General features: G+C 44.1%; 1 protein-coding gene across 1 annotated transcript in view; it reads left to right on the forward strand.

The window, feature by feature from the left end:
• The first annotated feature begins 2,511 nt into the window (after positions 1-2,511).
• tle3a (TLE family member 3, transcriptional corepressor a) overlaps positions 2,512-23,570 on the forward strand; it is a 32,130-nt gene continuing 11,071 nt past the window's right edge. The window contains exons 1-9 of the mRNA XM_061822239.1: positions 2,512-2,559; positions 5,261-5,369; positions 13,434-13,709; positions 14,131-14,262; positions 14,624-14,724; positions 14,876-14,939; positions 16,360-16,404; positions 22,103-22,165; positions 23,118-23,222. Of these exons, the coding sequence (XP_061678223.1) occupies positions 2,513-2,559; positions 5,261-5,369; positions 13,434-13,709; positions 14,131-14,262; positions 14,624-14,724; positions 14,876-14,939; positions 16,360-16,404; positions 22,103-22,165; positions 23,118-23,222 (942 nt within the window). The 5' untranslated portion in view covers position 2,512. The remainder of the gene's footprint in view (positions 2,560-5,260; positions 5,370-13,433; positions 13,710-14,130; positions 14,263-14,623; positions 14,725-14,875; positions 14,940-16,359; positions 16,405-22,102; positions 22,166-23,117; positions 23,223-23,570) is intronic.

Here is a 23,570-nt window from a genome sequence, read left to right on the forward strand (position 1 = left end):
TCCAAATGCATACACTACATAAAAGTTAAGATTGTGTGAATGTTTTCTCATACCTTGCTGTGACTGTCGAATAAACATAATATAGCGGTTGTCCTCATTGTCCCAGTTGACCTTGGATAAGATGCATGGTACATCATGCATTGGTTGCCAGTCAACAGCAGAGTAATTATAATGGTGAGAAACTGCAAAAAAATCCTATATTAATTTTAACTCTAAATATACCACAAACTGTCATCGCACAGGGATGATTTCATTTCCCAAAAATGCACAGAACTGCACGTGTGGCACAGATGAGTGTGTAATGTGTAATTACATGTGTAATTACAACAAACAACTCGGGCTAAAATGTATTTTCCAACTTACAAAGAAGTTAGTCCCTCGGTCGAGTTTATGGCTTCTTAGAGCATCATGGAAACCGCACATAAACTCTGAATATGGTGAATTTGTGAATAGGAAACCTTTAAAAGGAGGGCTTTTGCTGTTTATAGACAGAAAACCATGTCCAATTTAGTCCGCAGAAAACTTCCATCCATCCATTTTGTCAGCCGCTTATCCTCACAAGGGTCGTGGGAGTGCTGGAGCCTATCCCAGCTGTCAACGGGCAGGAGGCAGGGTACACCCCGAATTGGTTGCCAGCCAATCTCAGGGCAAATAGAGGGAAACCGCCGCACTCACAATCACACCTAAGGGCAATTTAGAGTGTCCAATTAATCTTGCATGTTTTTGGGAAGTGGGAGGAAACCACGTAGGCACTGGGAGAACATGCAAACTCCACACAGGCGGGTCCAGGATTGAACCCGGGACCTCAGAGCTGTGAGGCCAACGCTTTCCAGCTGAGCCACCGTGCCGCCGCCGATAACTTAACGTTCACATTTTTGTAATGTGGAAGGAAGCCGGAGTACCTGGAGAAAACCTACGCAAGCACAGGGAAAACTCACCACTGGAATGTCAGAGCTGAGATTCAAACCCAGACCCACAGAACTGTGAGGCCAACGGTGTGCTGCCCAACATTCCCTAAATCAAACCATTGTTACGTTTGTAGCGCACACAAAAATTGCATGGATTGACCTCAATACTTTGGCAATGTCCCCTAATAAGCCCCAGGGATGGTTGTTTTATCCATCCCCAGTGGGGCGTCTGGCTGTGTGTAAGTAACACAATGCCTGTAAATCCCATCTAAATCCACCACGGAGGGATATGCGGGCCTGCAGAGGTGAGCTTTGCCTTTGCTTCCTGGAGAGCTGTGTGCAGCGTGCATGACATGTAAATGTGATCATTTGGCGGGTCAATTATCCTCCTTGCCTTCACTCTATTTGGCTGGAGCTCTGTTTGGCTGCTGATAGATGGAGAGATACCCCCACCCCACCCCCACAAACCCCAGCTCTGTTTGATCCCTGACAGCCGCCGCTTGTCAGTGTGTGCTGGTGAAACATCCCTAATCAAAGAATCTGTCGAAGCGAGCCAGCGCGTTCCGCGGGGCTGAACATCATCGCTGCCTTTCATGTCGTGTGGCGGAAGGGAGAAAAGGCCGAGAAGGATCTTTAGCAGGTACACTGTGCTCTTTGTTTACGTGTTGTCTTAGCAGTGGGATACACAGATGGCCAACAATTATTTCTCTGTGTGAGCGTTGATGCTGGCGGGCCACCAGCTTGTGCGAGATTGGTGTAATCCTTTATTATTTATGATTGTCTGGGATTTTTGGATCAAGATTGAACACAATCTGTCGACTTACACCGAGATGTGCGCCAGGCGGAAGAGTGGAAAGAAAGACAAACAAAGAATGAGAGAGTGCAGTGGAAATGAAGACGCAAGGCACACTGCTCGCGCCCGCTCATGAATCCAGCACACTTTAAACCCATTAACACTGACTAAATAAACCATTTGTTTTAAGATTGCCACTGGTGCTGTTTATGCTAATGGGCCGCTCGCTCGAGGCCATTTCACGAGACGTTTGGAGGGCACCGACTAATAATTAGATTTAATAAGGAAGTCAATTTCCATCCTCATTTGAAATAAAAAGAAGAAGTTTAGCCTCTCGTAGGATGTGTTTTCATTTGTGGAGTTGGCTGCCTTTGCGCTCTCTCTCTCAGGGCGTCTGACTCGCACTTTTTTTTTAATTCTGTGTCCTTATGTGAGCACAACACAGGTGACATGATACGCCGTTACACCTCCAGGAAGTAAAAAAAATATGTATATATATATATATATATATATATATATATTATATATATATATATATATGTTGACATGTTACACTTTTTCTTCTGGGAAGGCTGTGAGCAGTTTTTGTCATTGGGACTCATTGTTGTAGCTTTTGCAAGTAAATAGCAAGAAATGAGGTAGCACAGTAGATTGGGGCTAATGCCTTATTCTCTACTTCGTCAAATTTGGGTAAATTTCAGAGAAAACTCAAAATATATGCAATTTACTGTATGTACCCAGCAAATGAGTGTCAACCAATCCGGAGTGTGCCTTGCCTTTCCCCCGAAGCTCCAGCTCGCCTGAGACCCGAATGAGAAAAGCACCATATGAAAAAAGAAGAAAAAACAGCAACATCAGGTGATATTGTCAAACTAATACTCATCCAAAGGATTTGATGTCTTGCTCCAAACGGTTTTCCATTGTGTTGTGCGTGAAGTGGAAAAAGGTGCTACTTGTGTCCCGCCCGGGCGAGCTCATCATCCCAATCGAGCGCCAGGTTCTGCACCGGCGGGCCCATGAACACAAGTTCCAGCTGGAGGAGCTCTCTGATCTGCTGTCAGACTTTTAACTTACAACTTCCTCAGCTCTATTATACTTCTTCACTCACTATTTTCCCCCATACGCTTCCTCGGCCTCTGTTTTTCAACTCAATAACAGACTCAAATAGCCCACCAGAAAAGACCGCCATGCAGGAGCACCTGAGAGGAGGCATACCATTACACTGTACACTGGATCCCTGTTGTATTATAGATACTTAAAGTGCCACTGCCACTGTCATGAAATAGATGATTTTTAGTATGTTATTAATGGGGAAAAAAAACCGCAGCCGGTATGGACCCATCTGTTTTTTCACCACGAAACATGATTTTGCCGTGTATGGCTTTTTGTCACTCCCGCCATGAAAATCCTCTCGAGGGATTTGTTTTCGAGAAGAAGCAGGAAGTGACGTACGGGGCAGGAGCGCCCTCAAGCGGACTCGTTTGTTTCTATTAGTTTTACCTGCGGGAAGGTAGCTCTTTGTTCCTTCATGTTAGCTAAAATACCGGCTCGTTGCATTGTTGGATATTGCTCGGACCCTCGGGAGGATGGATTTACCCTTCATAAGTTTTCAAGAGGCACAGTTCGTTGTGAAAAATTGACTTTACGGGTGCAAAGGACGAGACCTTCGTGGGTTTCAAATAACAGGTAGATGGACAGCTACTAAAAAAAACAATAGTTGGGGGGGCCTAATCCATAAATCAGTAGTGCTAAATGTGTCAATGGGCGCATCGGAAGGCTTCCGCGCAGCAGCCGCTGAAGGACGGCCTCCGCAGGCCTTGTGGATTGTTACCAGCGTTGTCGACAAGGCCGAGTCAGCCGCGGCCTTGTCGAGCGAGGTGGCTCATCGCCGCGGTGGCTCATCTCCACTGTGGAAGTGGGCGTTTATCTCCGCCGTGCGGAGGTAGAGCGGGCGGAGAGTTGGTTTGGCCGTGATCCGCATGTCATCTAAATATGGCTCGAAACAATAGGGTAATATTGCCCCGGACACTTCACTCGATTGTGAGATGTTCTCTTCTTCGAAAAGAGTTTCCGTGTCTGATCGAGCATGTCACACAGTAGGGGCCACAGCGTGTTTTCATTGCCGAATGTTCCAGTGTGACGTCACGGACAGTAAATGCAGCCAATATGGCGACCATTTGGATGTCAAATGGCACTTCCGCAAACTTTGCACATAAATGACATATTTATTTTTTTGGGTGTAGACATTGAAGTGAATGTCATTTTGTATTTTTCATTTCAATATCTATTTTAGTATGTTTATAGGGATGACACTTGACCTTTAAGCAGTAGATTTTCACAGTATGTCCGAATTTAGAGTTGTGTGCCATCAGTGCAGTACCACATTTGTGCACAATTATCAGCAAGAGGAGGCAGAGAAGGTGGGTGTAGACATTGAAGTGAATGTTATTTCTATTTTTCATTTCAATATCTATTTTAGAATGTTTATAGGGATGACACTTGACCTTTAAGCAGTAGATTTTCACAGTTTGTCCGAATTTAGAGTTGTGTGCCATCAGTGCAGTACCACATTTGTGCACAATTATCAGCAAGAGGAGGCAGAGAAGGTCATCAAATATGGTAAGGTTATAGGAATAGTTATTGTCCCAACAGAGAAAATGTATGCATATACAAATTTTTTTCATGTTATTGAGCATTTGTTTGAAATTTTATAACCTGAATAATGCAGATTTTCGTCAGGAATCCCGCTGGGATTGCCCGGTACACCCTATTTTGTGGGTATTGTTCCAGACCTACCAGGAATAAGTTATTTTGAATCCCACACTGATGTAACGAAATAAACATTCCAAATATGCATCACATTTTTGAAAATAAAATTGTTCGTTAGGGTTAGGCTTGGGGTTGCGGTGAGTTACGATGGGAGAGGGTTCAGATTAGGATGTTTTACAGTTAGAGGGGATCATATCAACGTCACCGCACTGAAGTCACGTCTTTTCCAGTCTGGAAGCAGTAGGGCGTGCCCGACACGGATACCGTGGCCAATCACAGCAGGGGCTCATGCCCTGCAGCCAGTGAACCAAGGCGTGTCCTTTCCAGAACATGACTATAATTCCTAATAACTCAACGCGGATGGGTCTGGAATGAATCCCCCACGATAAACAGGGTGTGCCTGGCGATGTGAGGGATGCAGAAGAGGCAAAACGAGGCGCAAGAAGAGAGACAGCTGCTGCCTCACAGTAGTTGGGTCGTATGCAATGACAATGTACCGGGTAAACCCTCACTTGACACGCCTTGGAAAATATTTCACACGCTCCAGCTTAATTGTATTTTTCCAGCATGCACTTGTTACCTTGATAACGCGACGAGACGGTCATGTGAGGTCGGTCCCATGCCATGTGAATGGAATCATGAACCGTGATGGAATTTAGGCCCAAAGAATCTTTTTAATCACATCAACCATTTAGCAAACTGGATTAAAGTAACCAAATCAGCTCAAGATAGGCTTAGTCAACTGGTACCGCTTGAACCTCTGATGTGTTTAGTGTTGAATCTTTTTCAGGTGTTTGTGTCCCAAATTGTGGAATAGGTCCAGTAGGAGATTATTGGCAAAGACAGACTGCCCTAAAAAAGGACTGGGTCACCATCCACTCTGGTGGGCTACATACCAGGCAAGTTACAGTGTTGATGTCTGATGTTTCTCTTCCTATTGCCAAGTTTTAAATCATACGCACAACAAAAAACATTTGTAACACATTACAAATCCTCATAAACAGAGTTATCTTGTAGTTGCAGCAACATACACGTATATAAGCCTCCATCCATTTTCTTGTCCTCAGTCAGGCTAGAGCTGATTTGAGCACTGAATCTCAGAATTGTGAGGCACAGGCTAACCACTCCTGCACTGTGCTGTCATCGATCAACACAATTTGTCAAAATGATGACCCTGGTCACATTACACATTTGTGTGGCCAGGGGTTGCTCGCAAAGTTCATAACTCCCCCATAGAGAGAAGAAAAATTTCAATGGCCCAGCCCACCCGAAATTACTACACACACAAAAAAAAAACCCACCACAATTATTCACTGCTATGTATTTAACATAAACTACTAGTGAAAATGATATTGGGGAAAGAAAACACCCTTATCTTGATCCAATGGGATGCTGCAATCTCGCTCCGTAATGCAGAGTCTCCATTGCTGATATATACCTTCTCGCTATCTGTCCAATTCCAATACCGAATGTGCTCATTTTGGACCCGGGTGAGCTGGTGACTGTCAGGGACCAGCGGTACGCGGGCGGACCCAAATGCAGGACTTCCAGGCAGTGACATAATGTTCAGAGTGTCTTTATTCCAAAACAGGTCGGTACACAGTCCAACAAGGCAGAGGCACAAAATCGCTAGACTAAAAGTAGGATCCAAAAACATGAAACGAGGTCCCATGACTATGAAACAAACTAAGACACTTGACTTGACGTGAACAAACAAAAGGGCACAGACTCTCTGTGACAAGGATAATTCTAACACTGGAATTGCAACTTACGCACAGTAGCGGAGAATCGAACATGCAGTAAATGCAACGCAACGAACTGGCAAATGCCAGTGACAAATTCCAAACTTAAATGTCTAGTCAATTTGAGTGCCGAATGCGAAACAGCGTTGACAGGTGTCAGAGGTGGCCCGCCCAGAGTAGTGGCCGTGGCCAGGCCTTGCTCATGACAGGTCTTAGCTGACTCTGAGCAAATGATAGGGTACACCCTGGACTGGTCGCCAATCAATCACAGGGCACATGCGGTATAGACAATCATTCCCACTAACATTTATCTGTGCATTATCCACAACAACACAAAAGCATATCATTAGCAAAAATGGTATGAAATGTGAAAGCAACACCATTTCCGACCGCATTGATCTTCTGAAACACGTGTGCACACACACGTGTTTGTGTTAAACTCACACTGGCACCTTTATCTCCAACATTCTCATTACATTATCATGTGAACATACACACAGGTGCCATTTGCTCTCACTCCCCCCGCCCTCTTCATCAATGGGATGTTGCCCGACAGTGAAACAAATGTGACAGAATTCACATAGAAATTCTCACATGACATTTCCATAACACCGCACGCAATTGTATCTTAGCTTACTTTGGCAAACAATTGAATACAATGGTGCTCTAAGATTTGAATTTATTTCATGATCAAGTTTGTGACTCAAAATACATGTATCTCAAATATTTTTTTCCAACTGAAATGAATGGAAATGCCATTAATTTGTTCCTACTGTCTGCCCAAAAAACAAAAAGTCTGAATGTGTATTTCAATGACAAAAAGCACACCATAATATCATACTTCATAAAAACATACTCTACATTAAATGGAATTAAGAGTAATTGAAGCATTTTTGTGTCACTGCAGCAATTAAATGGCCATTGCGCTGCTCTTTGTGGAGTGCCAACCTTGACCGCATAGTGGCAGTACAAAAGTCTAGCTCATCAGTACGGCACTTAGATTAGTCGTTTTTCGCAGCGTATAAAAAATATGACTTAATACTGTTGTAATGTCTCTCTTCATGTGTTTCTACACTGTTGTGTTCAATCCATTTCTTAAAAGTTGGTGGCTCTCCAACATACTGTAGATGCAATTTAGTGTTAACATTAAGCCAGTGAACTAAAAGATTTTTTTTCCAATACACAAGGTGTAATTCTTATATTTTTAATTTGACAATAAACTTCAACAATGTCAAACTTCAATGGCAATAAACAATCTAAAGCCCCATTTTTCCACTATATGATAAAAGGCTGCTTATTTTGACGTGAGTTGACTCAAACCATAACTCACAAGTCAAAGCATAACAATTAGCCAAACAGCAGCTTGCTAAACTTGTAAGTTGAGTTATGTTTCAAAGCACTGTACATTTGAAGTCACATCTGCAGACGTATGCTCATTGTGAAGCTATATTGCTTGTCAACGCAAAATACAATAAGCTTCAGGGCACCTGCCGAAGGGGGCATTTCTTTGTTTACGTCCGGTCTGCATTTTTGTCCCCTGATAAGAACTTTTCATCCTGTGCTCATCGATCACTGGCTTATGAGTCACCCTGATAATATTGCCACGCCAATTCATCTTGACACCACGCGCTTGGGTGAAATTAATGTGCGGTAGTGAACCGTTGCCTCTTCTCGATAAATGAGGCATTTGTGGTTTACGGAAATGTGTTTGTGAGTATCCTCATCTATGTAAATGACAAACGCAGATCTGTTAGTGCAACACAAAGTCTGGCTGTGCAGCTACAGCCCGTAATATTTCCAAGATATTTTCTGCTTTATGAACAACAACGTACAAAAATAGAAAAAGTCGTTTATTAACTCCCGAGTCACTTTCATGAGAAACTACGGTGCAACACAGAAATATATTGAGGCTCGTGGTAAGTACGTAGTTGCACCAGGTTGATTTTACACCTAAGTTTACATTTACAAGACATGAACTGAGTACAAACAGGAATGCTTATAGTTACGTGAAGTTGTCAAACATTTCTATTCATACTGACACACACACAGTCAGCAGTTGCTCAACCTCACTGCTTTCACTAATTGCAACGCTATCCTGATATGAAGTCGTTCAACAAAATAAGTGGTTGGGTGATACAGTACACTTGTCACGTAGGTCTGGCTGGAACCTTATTACAGCAGAGCGTAACCAATTTAGATGAATAAAATTGCAAACAAAATAATAAGTGCCAAGAGATAAAATACTGTAGGACAAAAATAATGCTAGACAGTCACACGGACCCAGAACCGAAAACCATATTAGTTTGGTATTAATATGTCACCGCTATGTCTCTTGGGAAAGAGGAAGCTAAGTACAAAACTACATGAGCATAAAAAATATTTAGAACCTGTATTAGTCGACCAATGGGGAAATTTGTATTGTTTCGGCAGCAATGCTGGATACGGGAAGTATAAACAGAACATGCAAAATAAAACATTTGGCTGCATCTGTCTCTGCCATTGATGCAAAAAAATACTTTAAATGACAAATATTGAAGTCATGATATAATTAAAAAAAAATTTTATAATTATTTCATAGAAATTGAACTATAAGGAATTATTTTTATCTTATTAATGTACATAATATATTCAGAATTGTCCAACGGGGATGTTCTTCACTTAATTTTAAAAAATATGGAACTTCAGAAAGCATGTTCTGGAAATGAATTTCTATAACTTGGCAGTACTACAGTCATAGCCATAAATGCAATTACAGTAACAATTCCCAAAGTAATTTTTCTGTGTTTTGGTTTTCTGCCTTGGCTTCCTCATTTTTGGTTTTTGCTTTCGGGCCAAGAATTTTCATTGCGGCGTATCACTAATTTGTATGTCTAGAGCCGTGCTAACCAGCCTAGGTGCACACACTGCGGAAGCCTGCTCAGATGAGAACCAAAACACTTTCCAAGACAACCCAAACAGTCCACTTGAGATTGATGCAATGCCCTGAGAAGACCACGACATGGATGAAAGAGAATATTCGCAGGCATGCCAGAAAACACAGCTTGCATATACAAAGTACGGACCGTATACCGTCGTACTTGACCTCTGAAGCTAAAGCACAGCTCACAGGAACGTTTCGAACATCTTAACCGAGTATTAAAATGTGAGAGGAACATGATGAGGAAAGAATCTGCATTTGGGTGCTTACGGGTCTGAGTGTGTGGTGTACTCAAGACACCACGAGTAAGATGTCTGTCATGGTACCGAGACTGAGCTGTGAGCGGCAGCAGGGTGCCACGTGCGATACAGACGGGAGAAAAAAAAGAATCAGCAGCAATAGTTGTAGTAGTACAAGATGAAATCGAAGAAGCTAGGCTCCATGTTTGTTCTTGTGCTAACTACATTCCGGTTGTAAATTATTGTCCTTTCGATTGCGGTGAAGGACTTGCGAGACACGTTATACACGCAACACAACCACTTGTTCTTCTATTTGTGTCTGGCAAAAAGTTTCCTCCTAATTGGCCAGTGGTAGTCCGTGGCTTAGTTGAACTCTGTCTGTACTGCATACATAAGCAATGGCGATTGTAAATATTGAACAGGTTTGTCACGTCCTAACTGTTTTCTGTAAAGATCAGGGAGAAAAATCAATACTAAGTTTGTGTTCTGCCGTTAGCGTTTGGTTGCAACGTACAAGAAGGAAAAAAATTCACATGACACTTTTTAGCATTTAAGCAGTGTACACATATCAAAAATCAGGGAGATTTTGAGCACTTCTCACCTTCCAATCAAAATCAACAAAGGCCCGAGTGTCGAATATCTCTGAAATATTGTCATTAGCAATTATCGTGTGGCGTGGGTTGTGTTCAGGGTCGGAAAACAGTCGGGCTGACAATCGTAAATGTTTAAGTATCAGTTAAGATATTAAGACTATGTATGTGTATCTGCTTTTCATTTATGGCCTTTTTTTTTTTTTTATTTTCACTTTTCAAACATTTACGTTTTAGGGCTCATAACGGTGTCATTACAGAAGACCTGCCAAGACATTTTTTTTTTTAAATTCCTCAAGTGTCAACAGTTCCTAGTTTGCAGTTGCAAACACAAACAGAATCTAAGATAATGAAAGAAGGTGAATGTTTGAAGACTCGTGTGAGCTCACGCTAATTGTTCCGTGGTAGCAAGTATTTGTTTTGTGTTGGTGTTGTGTGGAAAGTGAGCCGGTTGGCAGCAGCAGCGAGAACAATCACTGCTCTGTCAAGAATTTGAGCCACCTCTGCAAATAGGCCAGTGTGTAATGCTGAGGGCTGGCTGTTCCAGTCAGGCTGGGGTTTCCGTGTAAATAAACAGTGTGGGGGTCTCACAGGGTGGAACCCCCCCGTCAACCCCGCCCCTTGCTCTCTTTGGGGTTTGGCCGAGCCTTTGTTGCCGTTAATCCGAGTGCTCTCTATTGCACAGCAAGGGGTTTGCCTGGCTCAGATTAGGCTCTTGTGTGTGCTTGAGTTTCTCACACAGTCCTTTACTTTTTCAGAGGGGTTGGAGGGGGGAGGAAAAAAAACACATCTTACCCGTTTCCTCAAGGTGGCTGACAAGAATGACAAGTAGACCACTGCTGCGCTCAGACCTTAACATGACACAACGACCTTTGCATTGCGACCAGCGTGAAACATGGCATGCTTTCACACTTTCGGCGTGGCAGAACATCACCAAACCTAGGAAGTAGAGCAATAATAAAAAATATAGCTATCTGCATCTATCATTTAAATATGCGTGACCATAACATTGTCCTTAATTCCCTATCGACTGCACTGCTTAAAGGGTTTCCACGAGAAGTATATTTGGCATGACACAGTGTTTGGAATAATTCACTCATTCTTAACTCCCTAATTACTACACTGTATATTGATTTTTACATAGTGCACTATTTCGTTCATCCATCAGGAAAAAAAGTGGAATATATTCAGGCACATGGATAATTATCTTTGCTGTTGCATAGCTACAACATACTGGATCATTGTCAGATGGATTATCTTCTGTAATAAATTCAGAACAAATACATTCTAAAAACAGATTGTCCAAATTTCCCAGTTCCTTCCCTCAGATGGGCTCTTTCGAACAAATCCACAAACCAGCAGACCTTCCAATTGCTTTGTCCCTCTTTGCCATCAACTTCTTTAACCGTTGACTTCTACTTTAATAGTGAGATTTTGCCAATGTTTCGCATCGACACACTTTTATCATAGTCATCGATGTACTATGGCAGTGGTTCCCAAATAGTGTGCCGTGAGCGCTCTTCAGGTGTGCCGTGGGAAGTTATCCAATTTCATGTAATGACTAAAAAAAAAACATTTATTCCAAGAAATAATGTATCTCTTTATTCATCTATTTATTCCAGTGAGGCACGGTGACAGACAGAACAAAAAAAATCCTCTTCTATTAGATGGCAAGAAGTACATACACTAATTAATCAATCCATTTTTGGTGACATTTACTTTTATTGGTGTGCTGTGGGATTTTTCAAATTGTAAAATATGTGCCTTGGCTCTATAAAGGGTGGAAATCACTATAATATTGGGTACTTTAAATCGCTCCAAGACTCTGTGCCATATGCACAAATGTCATTTTTATCAGGATTACGGATGGCCTACCGGTCACTTTACATTGACTCGCTGTACTACTAGTTCTTGGGGTGTTGTGGTACTTATATTTTTAAAAAAAAAATGGTTCCCCCTAAATCATTGTAAATCTGCGTAACGCTTAATAGGACGTTACTTTTTTGAGCGACCAGCAATTGTCACTACTGGGATGGATTATGGGATTCGTTAAGCGCACTCCTATAGTCCCCAAACATTTGAACAGTGCTACAAAATAGCCAACTGGCGATATAGGGCAGGAAATAATGCATCGGGAGTGATTCCAAGAACAGCCGTGAATGATAAATCCTCGCGTGGGTGTCCAAACATACGTCCGCCATGACGCTGAGCCAAGTGTGAGCGCGAGCTAGCTCCTATTAGCATTGTGCTAAAACGTGAAACGTTTGCCCGCATAGAGGGAAAACTACAGGTTGTAATGTTACAACTGCTTCCTTTTCCTCTTTTGTTTAACATTGGCTCTCATTACCACGTGGTGGTAACAGATTGTTTGAACAGGAGAGAAAAGCCATTCGAAGCTAATTAAGCAGCTATTGCAGCCTCTATTCACAGGCAGAGGACCGAGGAGCACAGGCATTTGTCAGCGCTTGACCCCGCGTGGTATTGATTGACAACGCGCCCGCTTGACTGACAGGCTCGGCGAGCCCCGACCAATCGGAAGAAGGAGAGTAAGTGCGCCGCGTCGCTATTGGACGGAGCGCCTTAAAGCCACAGCGGCGTCCCACGTGGGGCTGAGCATAAGCTTCAAAAATAGGCGTCGGGGCTCAGACATGGCTGCTGATGTTAATATCAGACAAAGGCAATCGGCCGTCCTCTACGCCGGAGCGCGGCGAGCACACTAAATGAGCTCAGAGGGCGTCCGGGATGTGTCGGATGAACCGTAGCCGTATATATACATATATATCTAAAAAAATAAATCTACAAAAAACAACAACTCAGGGCTGGCTCCGAGGCGTTAATTTTATAGTGCATCGATTGGTCATTAACGTGTCCTTCACGGCGTTGCGGAGAGCGGCGGCGATTGGAGGGTTTTTACTCCACGCATGTGGCTGTAAACCGTGTCACGTCGGATCAACGTCTCGCACACAAACGAGTTCATTTCGCTTCCGCGGAGATGGGCGTCGAATTGAAAACGCTCCCACCCCTCCCCCGGCGGTGTTGGGCTCGCCCAAGAAAAACTTTGATTAGGGCGCAAACTAGCGCGCTAATGAGGACGCGCAATTTGAGTGGCTGTTGTCGTTGTGTGTGTGTGTGTGTGTGTGTGTGTGTGTGTGTGTGTGTGTGCGTGGAGCGGCCAGGGGCGGGGCGGATGCCGCCGCCTGGTGACGTCACCCGCGAGTTGCCGCAACCCCACGTGGGCCCGCCGCCCTCCGATAGGCAGATGTGGCGGTCGTCCTGGCGAGTAATCCGATTGGACATTTCGGCGCTTTCACGGTCGTTCAGCCCCGCTGCCTGTGTGTGGCAACCGGGCTAAACTGGACAACTGAGAGGGAAGCGCGAGATGGTGGAGAGCACCATGTTACGCTTTTAAAGAATCGCCTTTCTCTCTTTTTTTTTATTTTTTTTGTGTTGTTTTTTTTTTCTTCCCTTGTTGAAGGCGGAAGGAGGCGATTTCGGAGGCGTATTTTCGCCGCTCTTTCGGGGATTACGGCGGCCAAATTCCTGGGAGGACGAGGAGAAAAGTAGTTTTGTTTCCGCTCCGACCGCATCGCCGCCGTCCTCTTTTGCCCGCTGCCCCCACCCCCACCCCCCTCCTCCGGTGTGGCTGGGGTGCGCTCCGGAGACGGGATGCTCCGCCGCCGCGCTCTCCTTCGGAGGGATTAATTCAGCGAAACGAGTGGATTGTCGCCTTCTTTCTCTTCCTCGGCGACGGGTACGTGTTCCGACGAGCGGCGGGTACCATTTTCTCGGCTATTACGTGACATTTTAGGGGGCAGATGGAAGGCGCGCTCGGAGGGCAGGCAGACTGCCATTGCTCGCTTTCTTTTCTTTTGTTTAAATGAAGATTTTAAAGCGTACGCGCAGCCATCCCCGCGCCATCATTCATACACCACCTGCGTAAAAGTGGCTACTCCCTTTTCTCTTTTTGTGTTTGGGTGTATTTTTATTGCGAAAATCAGCTTTTTTGTGTGTGTGTGTTGGTACCGCGAGCGAATAAGGTCGCCCCCGAGGCGGTGCTCTTTCTTTGGCTTCCACTTACTGTTTGCGTTATTCTCCCAGGGATTATTAGTTGCAAACAAAAGTGCATTTGATTGTCCCCCTGGTGATTAAACCGCGTCGTTCTCCCGACACAGGCTCTTCCCCACCTCTCCTCCCTCACCGACAACGAGCCGTCGGCTGCCTGCTCTTTTCAACCATTTTGCCAAAGGACCTGCGGAAATAAACAAAGGCTTCATTTCAAGATGTATCCACAAGGCCGACATCCGGTAAGAGGCGCTTCCTCTTCTGTGGGTGGCATGTTTTTTTGTTTATTTTATTTTCTACGTATTTATTAGTGGTGTTGACATGGCTCCTGACCGATCTTGCACCCCCATCGAGTGCCATTGGGCTTGTATTTCATGGCAGGCCATGTGGTAAATAGATGCAGTGCTAAATGTAAATAGTTCATGTTTTGATTTTTTTTTTTTTTTTAGATCACTTTCAAAATGCTATTTGATGTTGACATTGTTCATTGTGTCGTTAATAATCCCAAAGTATTAATGTCAAGATCTAAACGAGCTTGTTTTAGCTCACCTTCAAAGTAATGATAACTCATGACTTTTTTTTTTTTCTGTTCCTGTATTTCAGGCTCCTCACCAGCCCGGCCAGCCCGGGTTCAAGTTCACTGTAGCAGAGTCGTGTGACCGAATTAAAGATGAATTCCAGTTTCTTCAAGCCCAGTATCACAGGTAGCGATGACAACACGCTCACTTTTGCCAGGTTAAAGCTAAGATTTGGTTGCACGTGGAATGGAACTGCCCTGTAATCCCCCGCCAAGTGGTTAAGTGAGTTATGCAAGTGACAGAGCGCCTGAAATTGACACCTTCTTTCCTATTTAAGTCTTAAGGTGGAGTATGACAAGCTGGCCAATGAGAAGACAGAGATGCAGCGCCACTATGTCATGGTAAGCTAATGTTGCTATGGGCAGCAATTATGGTCCCAAATTGCACGGCTTGTTGAAGTGCTCGCCGGGGTGGAGTGCGGCGGCATCTTTTGTGATCACCTGTGTGGTTGTTTGGGTTTGATGTAGCTGGTCGTTAGAAGGGGCTGGTGGGGAGTGTGGTGGGGGGGGATCCTCCTGACTGACAGACAGGCGGCGGTGGGCTGAGGCTCCATTAAAGCGCGCCCCTGATCTGTTGCCACATGTGTGCTGATCTGATTATTCTCCTAGGAGACTCCACGCTCACACACATAGCTGTAAATGAGGCGCAACGTGTGTGTGTGTGTGTGTGTGTGTTTGGGCGTGGGGTGCGCCCCAACAAAATGGAGGCGCTCACACTGCAGCTCTTTTTGCACAAAGTTTCAACGTGGACTTGGAAAATGTAGGCGCGCCCGTGACGCAATGAGAGAGACTCTGTTGTCCCAACTAAACTCAGCGGGCAGGACTTCCAGCGGCAACATGCAGGTTGGAGCTAAACATTCTTTTTTTTTTTTTTTGGGGAAAACAACATGTCAGGCCGGCGGGGAGGAGGTTAGGTAAACACGTGAGGAAGTATGCAGTGTCAGCTTACACTGCAGGGGCTCTGATCTCAGACAGAATGGCTCTCTTGTTTGAGACTCGTTTTTTTTTTTCTTCAATGCTAATGGACTGAATAATGCATTTGCTTCGTCAAAATAGACAGTGACTGGAAAGCTGTCCGTGCCGCAGCTGCCACCTGTGGCCTCCCTTGATTCCGCCAGACACGCTGACCTGCTTAGAGAAAACACAAGTGTTGGGCAAACACTTTAGACTGAGTAAATAGACATCCTGGACATTCGAGGGACGCCGCCAAGCAAAACGTCGAACGCTTTGATTCTCTGCGCCTGCACGGAAAACCCCAAAAGTCAATGTCTTGGCTATTTGTTTCACTTGGATCTTTCTTGCTTGGCATCGTTGTTGATCGTGATTCTGATCCCTGCATGGTTGACATACGCAGAACATCGCCATCTCGTGCAATTGATCGTGTCCTTCCAGTGGAACCTCTGAGCTCGACACGCTGTAGAAGACACTTTGTATGGATTTTATGAATGTGAACTTGTAATTATGACCAACAATGCCACGCGAATAGCACACGCCCACAATTAATGCTTTGATTGCTGTTCTTGTAATGTAAATTGGGATTTTAGATCTCTTATGTTATATGGAAGACATCTTGCGACATGCATGATGGCGTTTTATTGAATGTGGTTACAAAAAAACAAGCCAAGGAATATGCAGTCAAGCACCAAAAATGTGTGTTTAAAAAAAAAACCAAACACATTCGTTTGACTTCATAGTCCCTACTGTGTATATAACATGCATGGGCTAAATAATTGACTGAATGTCTTTCCTGTTTCCTTCACAGTACTATGAGATGTCTTACGGACTCAACATTGAGATGCACAAACAGGTATGTACCCTTTTTTTGATTGTAGCATTCAATTGATTTTTTTTTTTTTTTTTTTTTTGGGGGGGGTGAGAGTTTCAAACTGATCTCTTTATTCTGTTCCAAATTGTGGGACGTTTGGTGTGTTTATAATCTTATAATTCTGGATTTCATTGAAGAAAACCAGTGCAACGACAACGGTATTTTATTTTGTGGTAAATAAGTTTTATTTCTGTCATTGCATACAAGTATTGCCAATCGAGTTACACCTTAGCAAACCCTTTCATCCATGGATGTTTCAACTCAACTCATGTTGTCTAGCTGACTCTCATTTGAGTGTTCAAGAACATCCCACTATTTACCCTGAAAGATCTCCCTTTTAAGGATTGTCAACACGTTCTCAATTGGGTTGAGGTTAGGGGAGTTTTCACTCTCTTTATGACCGTAGGACCTAAAGATTTTGATTCTTTTGCAGTATGGAACTAAACATTGTGTTGCATTAGAATTTTTTTTTTTTTTTTTTTTAACCATGAAAGCCACCATTTCTCTTTATTTATTCACCTTGGTGGGAAATATTCTGCCAGAAACTCCAAACATTCAGGCACTGTAAAAGGAGCCCAACTTATCACGCCACAAAACATCACTTCATCCTCTACTTTCTGCCAACGCAGCTTTCTTGGCTCATGGTGACCGTCCACCGTCGATCCAAAACTCCACCTATATGGACCGTCCTTGTGGACAGCAGTTGTTGGTCCAAGGTCCAACTTAATGGGTTTTCACACAAAGAAGTAAATACACTCACACTGCTCTCAGTAAAAGGAGAAATCTTGTCTAAATCAGTACTGTGAGCGTTTGTCTGAGAGAGAAATTCTGGAATTATCTCATCCTGTTGATTAAACGTCAGTAGACTTTGGTTGGCTCGACCTTTGACTTCATGATTTAAGAGCGCGTATTAACGATCAGGGTCAGGGTTGGCCGGTAATTACAGGAAGGAGGGCAAAAGTCGTTTTTCTCTGTGGTTGTGCTCCTATCATTGGCTCAAGATAGTCTTGCATTGCTTCACAGATCCGCTGCAAAGATCCTTGAAGCAGTTTTGGTCAAGTGTTGTTCAGTTGGCAATTGTTGGAGGATCTGCTGTCAAATGTTGCTGTGGGAATTGAATTAACTGCCACTTTTATCTTTGGGTAAAAACGGTTAAATGGCGGGGTACACTGTTTCACACAACAATGATGGCACACTATATGCGTATTTAGTTGATGTAGCTATTCCGCTTACACGCCCTCCAGTGGAAATGCAAGCTAAAGCTGCGCCACGACGAGCGAACTGCATTGAACACATGGCTTAAGTCCTTCGATTCCCTGGTGGTCAAAGCAGTGCGGATGTCCCTTCCCCCGCCATTGCCTCGCTCGGCTAATGACAGCGCCGGAGGCGTAGGGTGATCAATCAGCGTCTGGGCGGTGTGTCACACTGCCACATGTCTGTCAGAGCCGGGGGCCACTCTGATAGCTTCTGTCAGGCACTTATCGCCAACCAGAGGGCCGGGGAGGGGGATGGGAGCATAGAGACGAGTGGGGGGAATAGAAACTAGTTTGGGGGAGGGGCGACAACCCCAGCTTTGTGTAAACAGGTTAATCGACTGATCCATTTTAGCGGCTGACTTTTTTTTTTTTCTTCTTTTTTTATCACGAACCTCAAAAGAGCTGCTGGAAGTGCTTGAATAATTCATCAGCGGGGTCCTAACCTGCTGAACGGCGTGTTTGTGAGCAAACAGTGTGGCCCCCTTCCATGCGGCTCTCCCAGCTTCTGCCTAGCTCGGGGGGAGGTGGAGTAGATGGCGAGCGGTTAACAGGCGAGGCTGGGATGGATTATTGGATGCACACAAGCATATTACTTTCCTGCGAGCAGAATTTATTCCACAGTAAGGAAATCCATTTCCATAAACCGTGCCTCGGTTCCTCACGGCGCAACGTAATTCGCATTTCGCCACGCAGACTCCAGCCTCGTTGGACCGAGGTGATCTGCCATTTGATCCCCCCTCGACATCACATATGACGACACCGCGTGCGCGAAGTCTGTTGGTAATCGGCGTCATCTGGCACTTATTACCGACGTACGATTGGGCCGTTACCTGCGCTCGTCACTCAGGAATGAGAAGCACGGATGTGAGATTTGTTTGCAGCGGTCGTAATCGTAGCAGCGGTCATACCCGGGGCCAAAACAAACACGGTCAGCCAAAAGACTGTCTGCTGTGTACATACAAAAGAGGCATGTCACGGAAAGTGCAAATGGACTACATCTTTATAACCTCAGCCTGTTTTAGTTCCATTTATACAAGCCACATTGCATTATAACTAACTATTGCAGAAGAGGATTTAACTTGCCAAGAAAGGGTGCAATTCTTTGGTTTGGTAGAAACCTTGTAAGGCGGATGACATGTTGGAATATTGGTGCATTTTTAAGGGGGTTTTAGGCCACACTGTTTACTTGTGTTTGATGCCCTTTTTCAGCCTGGAAATGCAAACGAATCACAGTTTAACAAACAATACAGAATAAATACTGCATACTCATTTTGTATGTTAAGTGTTCCAATCACCTACAAAAAAATACCAATGATGGTGGAAGGGGCTTGTAAAATTGAACGTTTTTCCACAGAGTGCACCATCATCATATTATATACCAGGGCTCAGCAACCTTTTTGAGGCTGAGGGCTACTTCGTGAGCACCGATTGTATGAAGGGCTACGTGACCTGTTTGCGGCAAATTTCAGACTCAGTTCATTACACGTACATAACATGTTTTTGTTTTAATTTATTGTAGTAAATGACATTACAGGTATTTTTAAATTTTAATTCACGTAAGCAAGTCAGATTGGGAATTTAAAGCCCAAATAATAGTAACAATTTGTGGCCTATAGTATTTTTAGAACATACTGTACTTCGTGGGCACCTAATATGGTCTTAGCGGGCTAACATTCGCCCGCGGGTGCCGCGTTGGTGACCCCTGTTATATACATACATGCAGATTATAAACTCACACACAACTGAATGATATTTAAAAGGAGTATTGGAGCAAAAGTTATTTTTGCACCTCCGCCGTCCTGACGTGTGGATTAGTTTTCCGCAGGTCGTGTGTGTGATTTGTTTTTCCTGCCCTCCAAAGCCCAAATGAAAAAGCTGACCCTGTTTTTACTTGATATTTACGTAGCCACAGCCTAATTCTGTCCCTGCTGAAGAAACCGACCGACTAGTGATTTTTACATCTCGGGCAATTTGGTGGCCTTCTTAAATCGAACAGGTCAAATACCTTTTTTTGTCGACAGCCAGTAGCCAGTTGTTTTCCTGTGGTTATTTAATCCTCGTCACTTTCTCCACTCGGTTTTCCCTCTGCTGATGGCTACGGGCAAACACCTCACTGCATGCTACTGACAAGGCAGCCTGAGAGTGCTCTTAAAGTGGTGCTACACAAGTCCGAGTACCTGTAATTGTGTAGCAGCAGCGTAAAGTTGGCCTCTCAAGGGCAGAGCTGTCATCTGCTGAAAGTGACAGTAACCGCCTGTTTTTATCTGTCAGCAGAGCAACAACAGGAAAAACTCCTCCCAGGGCTGCACTGTATCTTTTCGTTGTCTTTTTTTTTTTTTCTTTTTTAAGCAGTTGAGTCGAGTTGACACCTTGCCTATGTATTTGCATGTTTGTGTTGTTACTGTGTGTGTGAGACGGTGTGTTCAGCCAGTTGCTCAGGGCCCAGCGGATGAGCCACCCCCTGACCTCTCCCAGCCAGCTGCCACGGTAACACTAAGCTACAGAGGAATTGGCCGTGCGCTCAAGGCCTTCTCACAAATCCTGTCAAATGTTTGGCTGCTATTGACAGGGCTTATCTCGACAAACATGGATTACACAACCTCGGTTGCTTTTCAGCCATTTCTGAAGGTCCTTCTTGATCTCTGTCCAGAGCACGCACTTGAGTGCATTAATACGGACGCTCATAAAAGCCGTTATCTAACCATCTTCATCGCTTGTTGATCAGTTTTATTATTTTACAGGGGTCAATGTCTGTCTTCTATGCAGAAAATAATCTCCAATGTTGTCTTAAGGACGATTGCATCCTGTGGCTCTGATAGCACATTTGCAGTACAATTCAGTTTGTTACGCCACAGTGCAGTATGGAAAAGTAAACCTTTATCTGCCATGTCTTTGTCACCGAGGAGGTGAGATGGCGATTGCGAAGTCAAATATGTAAATACTGTGTCGTCATACTTGGCAGGGAGCAACATGTTAATGTACAATACTGAAAATGTTGACATATGCAAAGTAGAAAGGCAAATAAAATCCACTCAGTCATCATACAAGACAGGATAACTACAGTACGTATTGTTAAAAAAAACACCTTGTTGTAGAAGATAAAATGGTAAAAGGACACCTCCCCCACTACCCAAAAAAATAAAATCCCATGTTTCCATCTGGCTTGCCATGCTAAGTGGCTATCCATGTTACAGCTTGGGTCAGCAGGTCTCGTTCTGTTGCACATTACTCTCCAATCTCTCTGGCGCTGCTCAGAGGTAATACATCAGGCTGCCAAAACAGCCTGGCATTTCTGCCATGTGTCATAAATAAGCTGGCGTTCTACGCAGTGGATTCGGTGTGTGCGTGCGTGTCTGTGTGTAAGTGCACTGCTCCAAATGAAAAATCTGAGCAAATCCCTGTGATGTGTTTGTGTTCCGCAGTGGCCCTGGGATGAACTGCAGCTCATAAATTCCATAGATGATGTAGCTTTGGCACTGTTATTTTTCTGCTCCCAGTGCAGAGCTTGAACCTGAACACTCTTATCTTCCATCCCTGGAAGAAAAGAGCAAGCAGAGCAAGCCAGCTGTGCAGTGTTTTTACAAGGGGGGAGTCGATCACACCTCCTCTGCACACCACCTCCTCCTGCTACTTTTTTTTTTGGGGGGTGGGGGGGACCCGACATTCATTTGCAGCATTCGTGTGATAGACAGGCTGAAAATTCAATTTAATGACCTGCCTCCAAGCACGTAATATGATTTTAAAGCCTGTTACGGTCAAGGAGAGGTTCCATTTGCATAATGATCCCAGCAAGATAGGACTGCAGCCGTTGCCATGACACTTTGGTAGACTGGCAGAAGAATGGAGGCAGGCCTCTGTGGATGGGGGGCTTTAAGGGCACTGGCAGTTGGTTTGCAGTGACAAATGGTCCAGGAAAAAGGCAGCTTTGCCTCTAATAGCATTGATAGGTTTGCTGCGTGTGTTCCCCTTGAGCTCGTTACGGCGTGTAATTTTTACATTGCGCATGCAAACTGTCCGAAATGTCACATGTAAGTAAACCATCAAATTTGCTTAGTGGGCGCCACTTCCCGGGGTGTGGTTGTGCGGTTTAACATGGAGGTTAAGTGCAGGACAGTGCACTCTCAGATGAGGGGAAGGAGGGCAAAGCGGGAGAGGATCCTCTCAATCCAGCAGCACTCTGCTGCCTCATATCCGTTTAGCATGGAGTGCACTCTCAGCACAGCTGTGCTCCATCCCCCAGGGCTCGCCTAATGTTTTAAATCTTTCAAATGTCAATATCACGCTGTTTAGAGGATGTTGAGTCAAGCAGTTCTGATTGCCGCAGTAATTGACTTAATCGGTGTAAACATTAAAGGCGGGGTTATGTGAAGCTACTGTCTGTTCCATATTTTAACGTCTCCTTTTCCTCGTCTGTTGTCTTCTAGACGGAGATTGCCAAACGGCTCAATGCGATTTTAGCTCAAATTATGCCTTTCCTGTCACAAGAGGTGAGTGTCGAATGGAGCCCTCAAACCCCACCACTTTACACTTTCAAGATAAAGGCACTTTATGTGTAATTTATGCAACTTCACGATAAAAACACAGCGGGACCTCTAAAGCTGAACACGGGAATGCTGGTCAACCTTCGATTTGTTTGGTTTCAAAGCACATTTTGATGGTGGAAAAACAAATGATTAATTCAATTTTCAAACCTGAGTCGTCAAGAAGCCTTTAACTATGCATGCACTGGTTTGAAGTAAAATTTATCAACTCTCATACCTGTACAATTACAAATTAGGCTCTTTTAATGTTGCATTATAACATTACAGCTTGAAGAAGAGCTGCATTTTTTTCCACCGCAATTTTAAGCAGTTTCCAGATGTCTTGAATGAATAAAATGCCTCTGACATGCTTTGGTCAAAACACCCCCAAGGATCAAGAATTACTACATAAAGATTATTCTCTTTCAACACCTCTCTTGACCCACTGTTCACCCATTCCATGTAGTGCCGACATGCGTGTGGCTTTGGGTTACTTCACTTCGTAAAGGGAGTACTTCATCATGAAGCCTGTTAATTACACACTGCAAACTCAAGTTTTGTACTTGACCCATTGGCCAACAGTATTTGAGTGCTCATATCACCAAATTTGGGTGTATATTCTTCTTTTCTGCACAAACTCTGTTGTCTTGTTATGGACCCCGCAAATCAAAATACACATCTTGTGATCCTCTGCACTGAGGTCTTGGGTTTGAATTCCAAAGTTTTGTGCATGATATATTCCCTGAAATATTTGGGCGGCATTTCAAATCGTTTAACTGTAGAGGTTCCCTTGTAATTTAATATTTGCATAACTCATTTGCAACACCTTTTTTTTTTTTTTTTTTTAAATTAAACCAAAGTGGTGGATTCACAGATGGGTGAGTGTCCTAATGTGTCCCTGTAAATGTCTCCCCCACAGCACCAACAGCAGGTTGCTCAGGCAGTGGAGCGGGCAAAGCAGGTCACTATGACTGAGCTGAATGCCATCATCGGGGTACGTGGACTTCCCAATCTGCCTCTCACCGTGTGTACCCCCTTTTATTCTTTTTTTGACCTTGGTTGATGTCTGTAATGCAAACTAGATATTTATGAGTGCTTTTCATTAATCCTATGTTAGGAACTGTTGATGCAATAGCTTTTAATTAATGCAACGTTGAACAAAGAGTGTGTTCATATGTGTTTGTTATTTTTAAGGAGTAATTTCCAGGTATATTCAGTACAAGTGGAGGTCTGAACTCTTGTCACTCCCGCTTCGGCCTCTGTGGCGTCACCGCTGCCTTGTTGTATGTTTATAAATGAGAGAGCACGAGAGCTCTTGAGAATCCTCCCCTCAGCCAGTATTGCTTTAATTGGTTAAGGTTTTAACGAGGAG

Source organism: Syngnathoides biaculeatus, chromosome 6 (genome assembly GCF_019802595.1).
Source record: "Syngnathoides biaculeatus isolate LvHL_M chromosome 6, ASM1980259v1, whole genome shotgun sequence".
Lineage (NCBI taxonomy): Eukaryota > Metazoa > Chordata > Actinopteri > Syngnathiformes > Syngnathidae > Syngnathoides > Syngnathoides biaculeatus.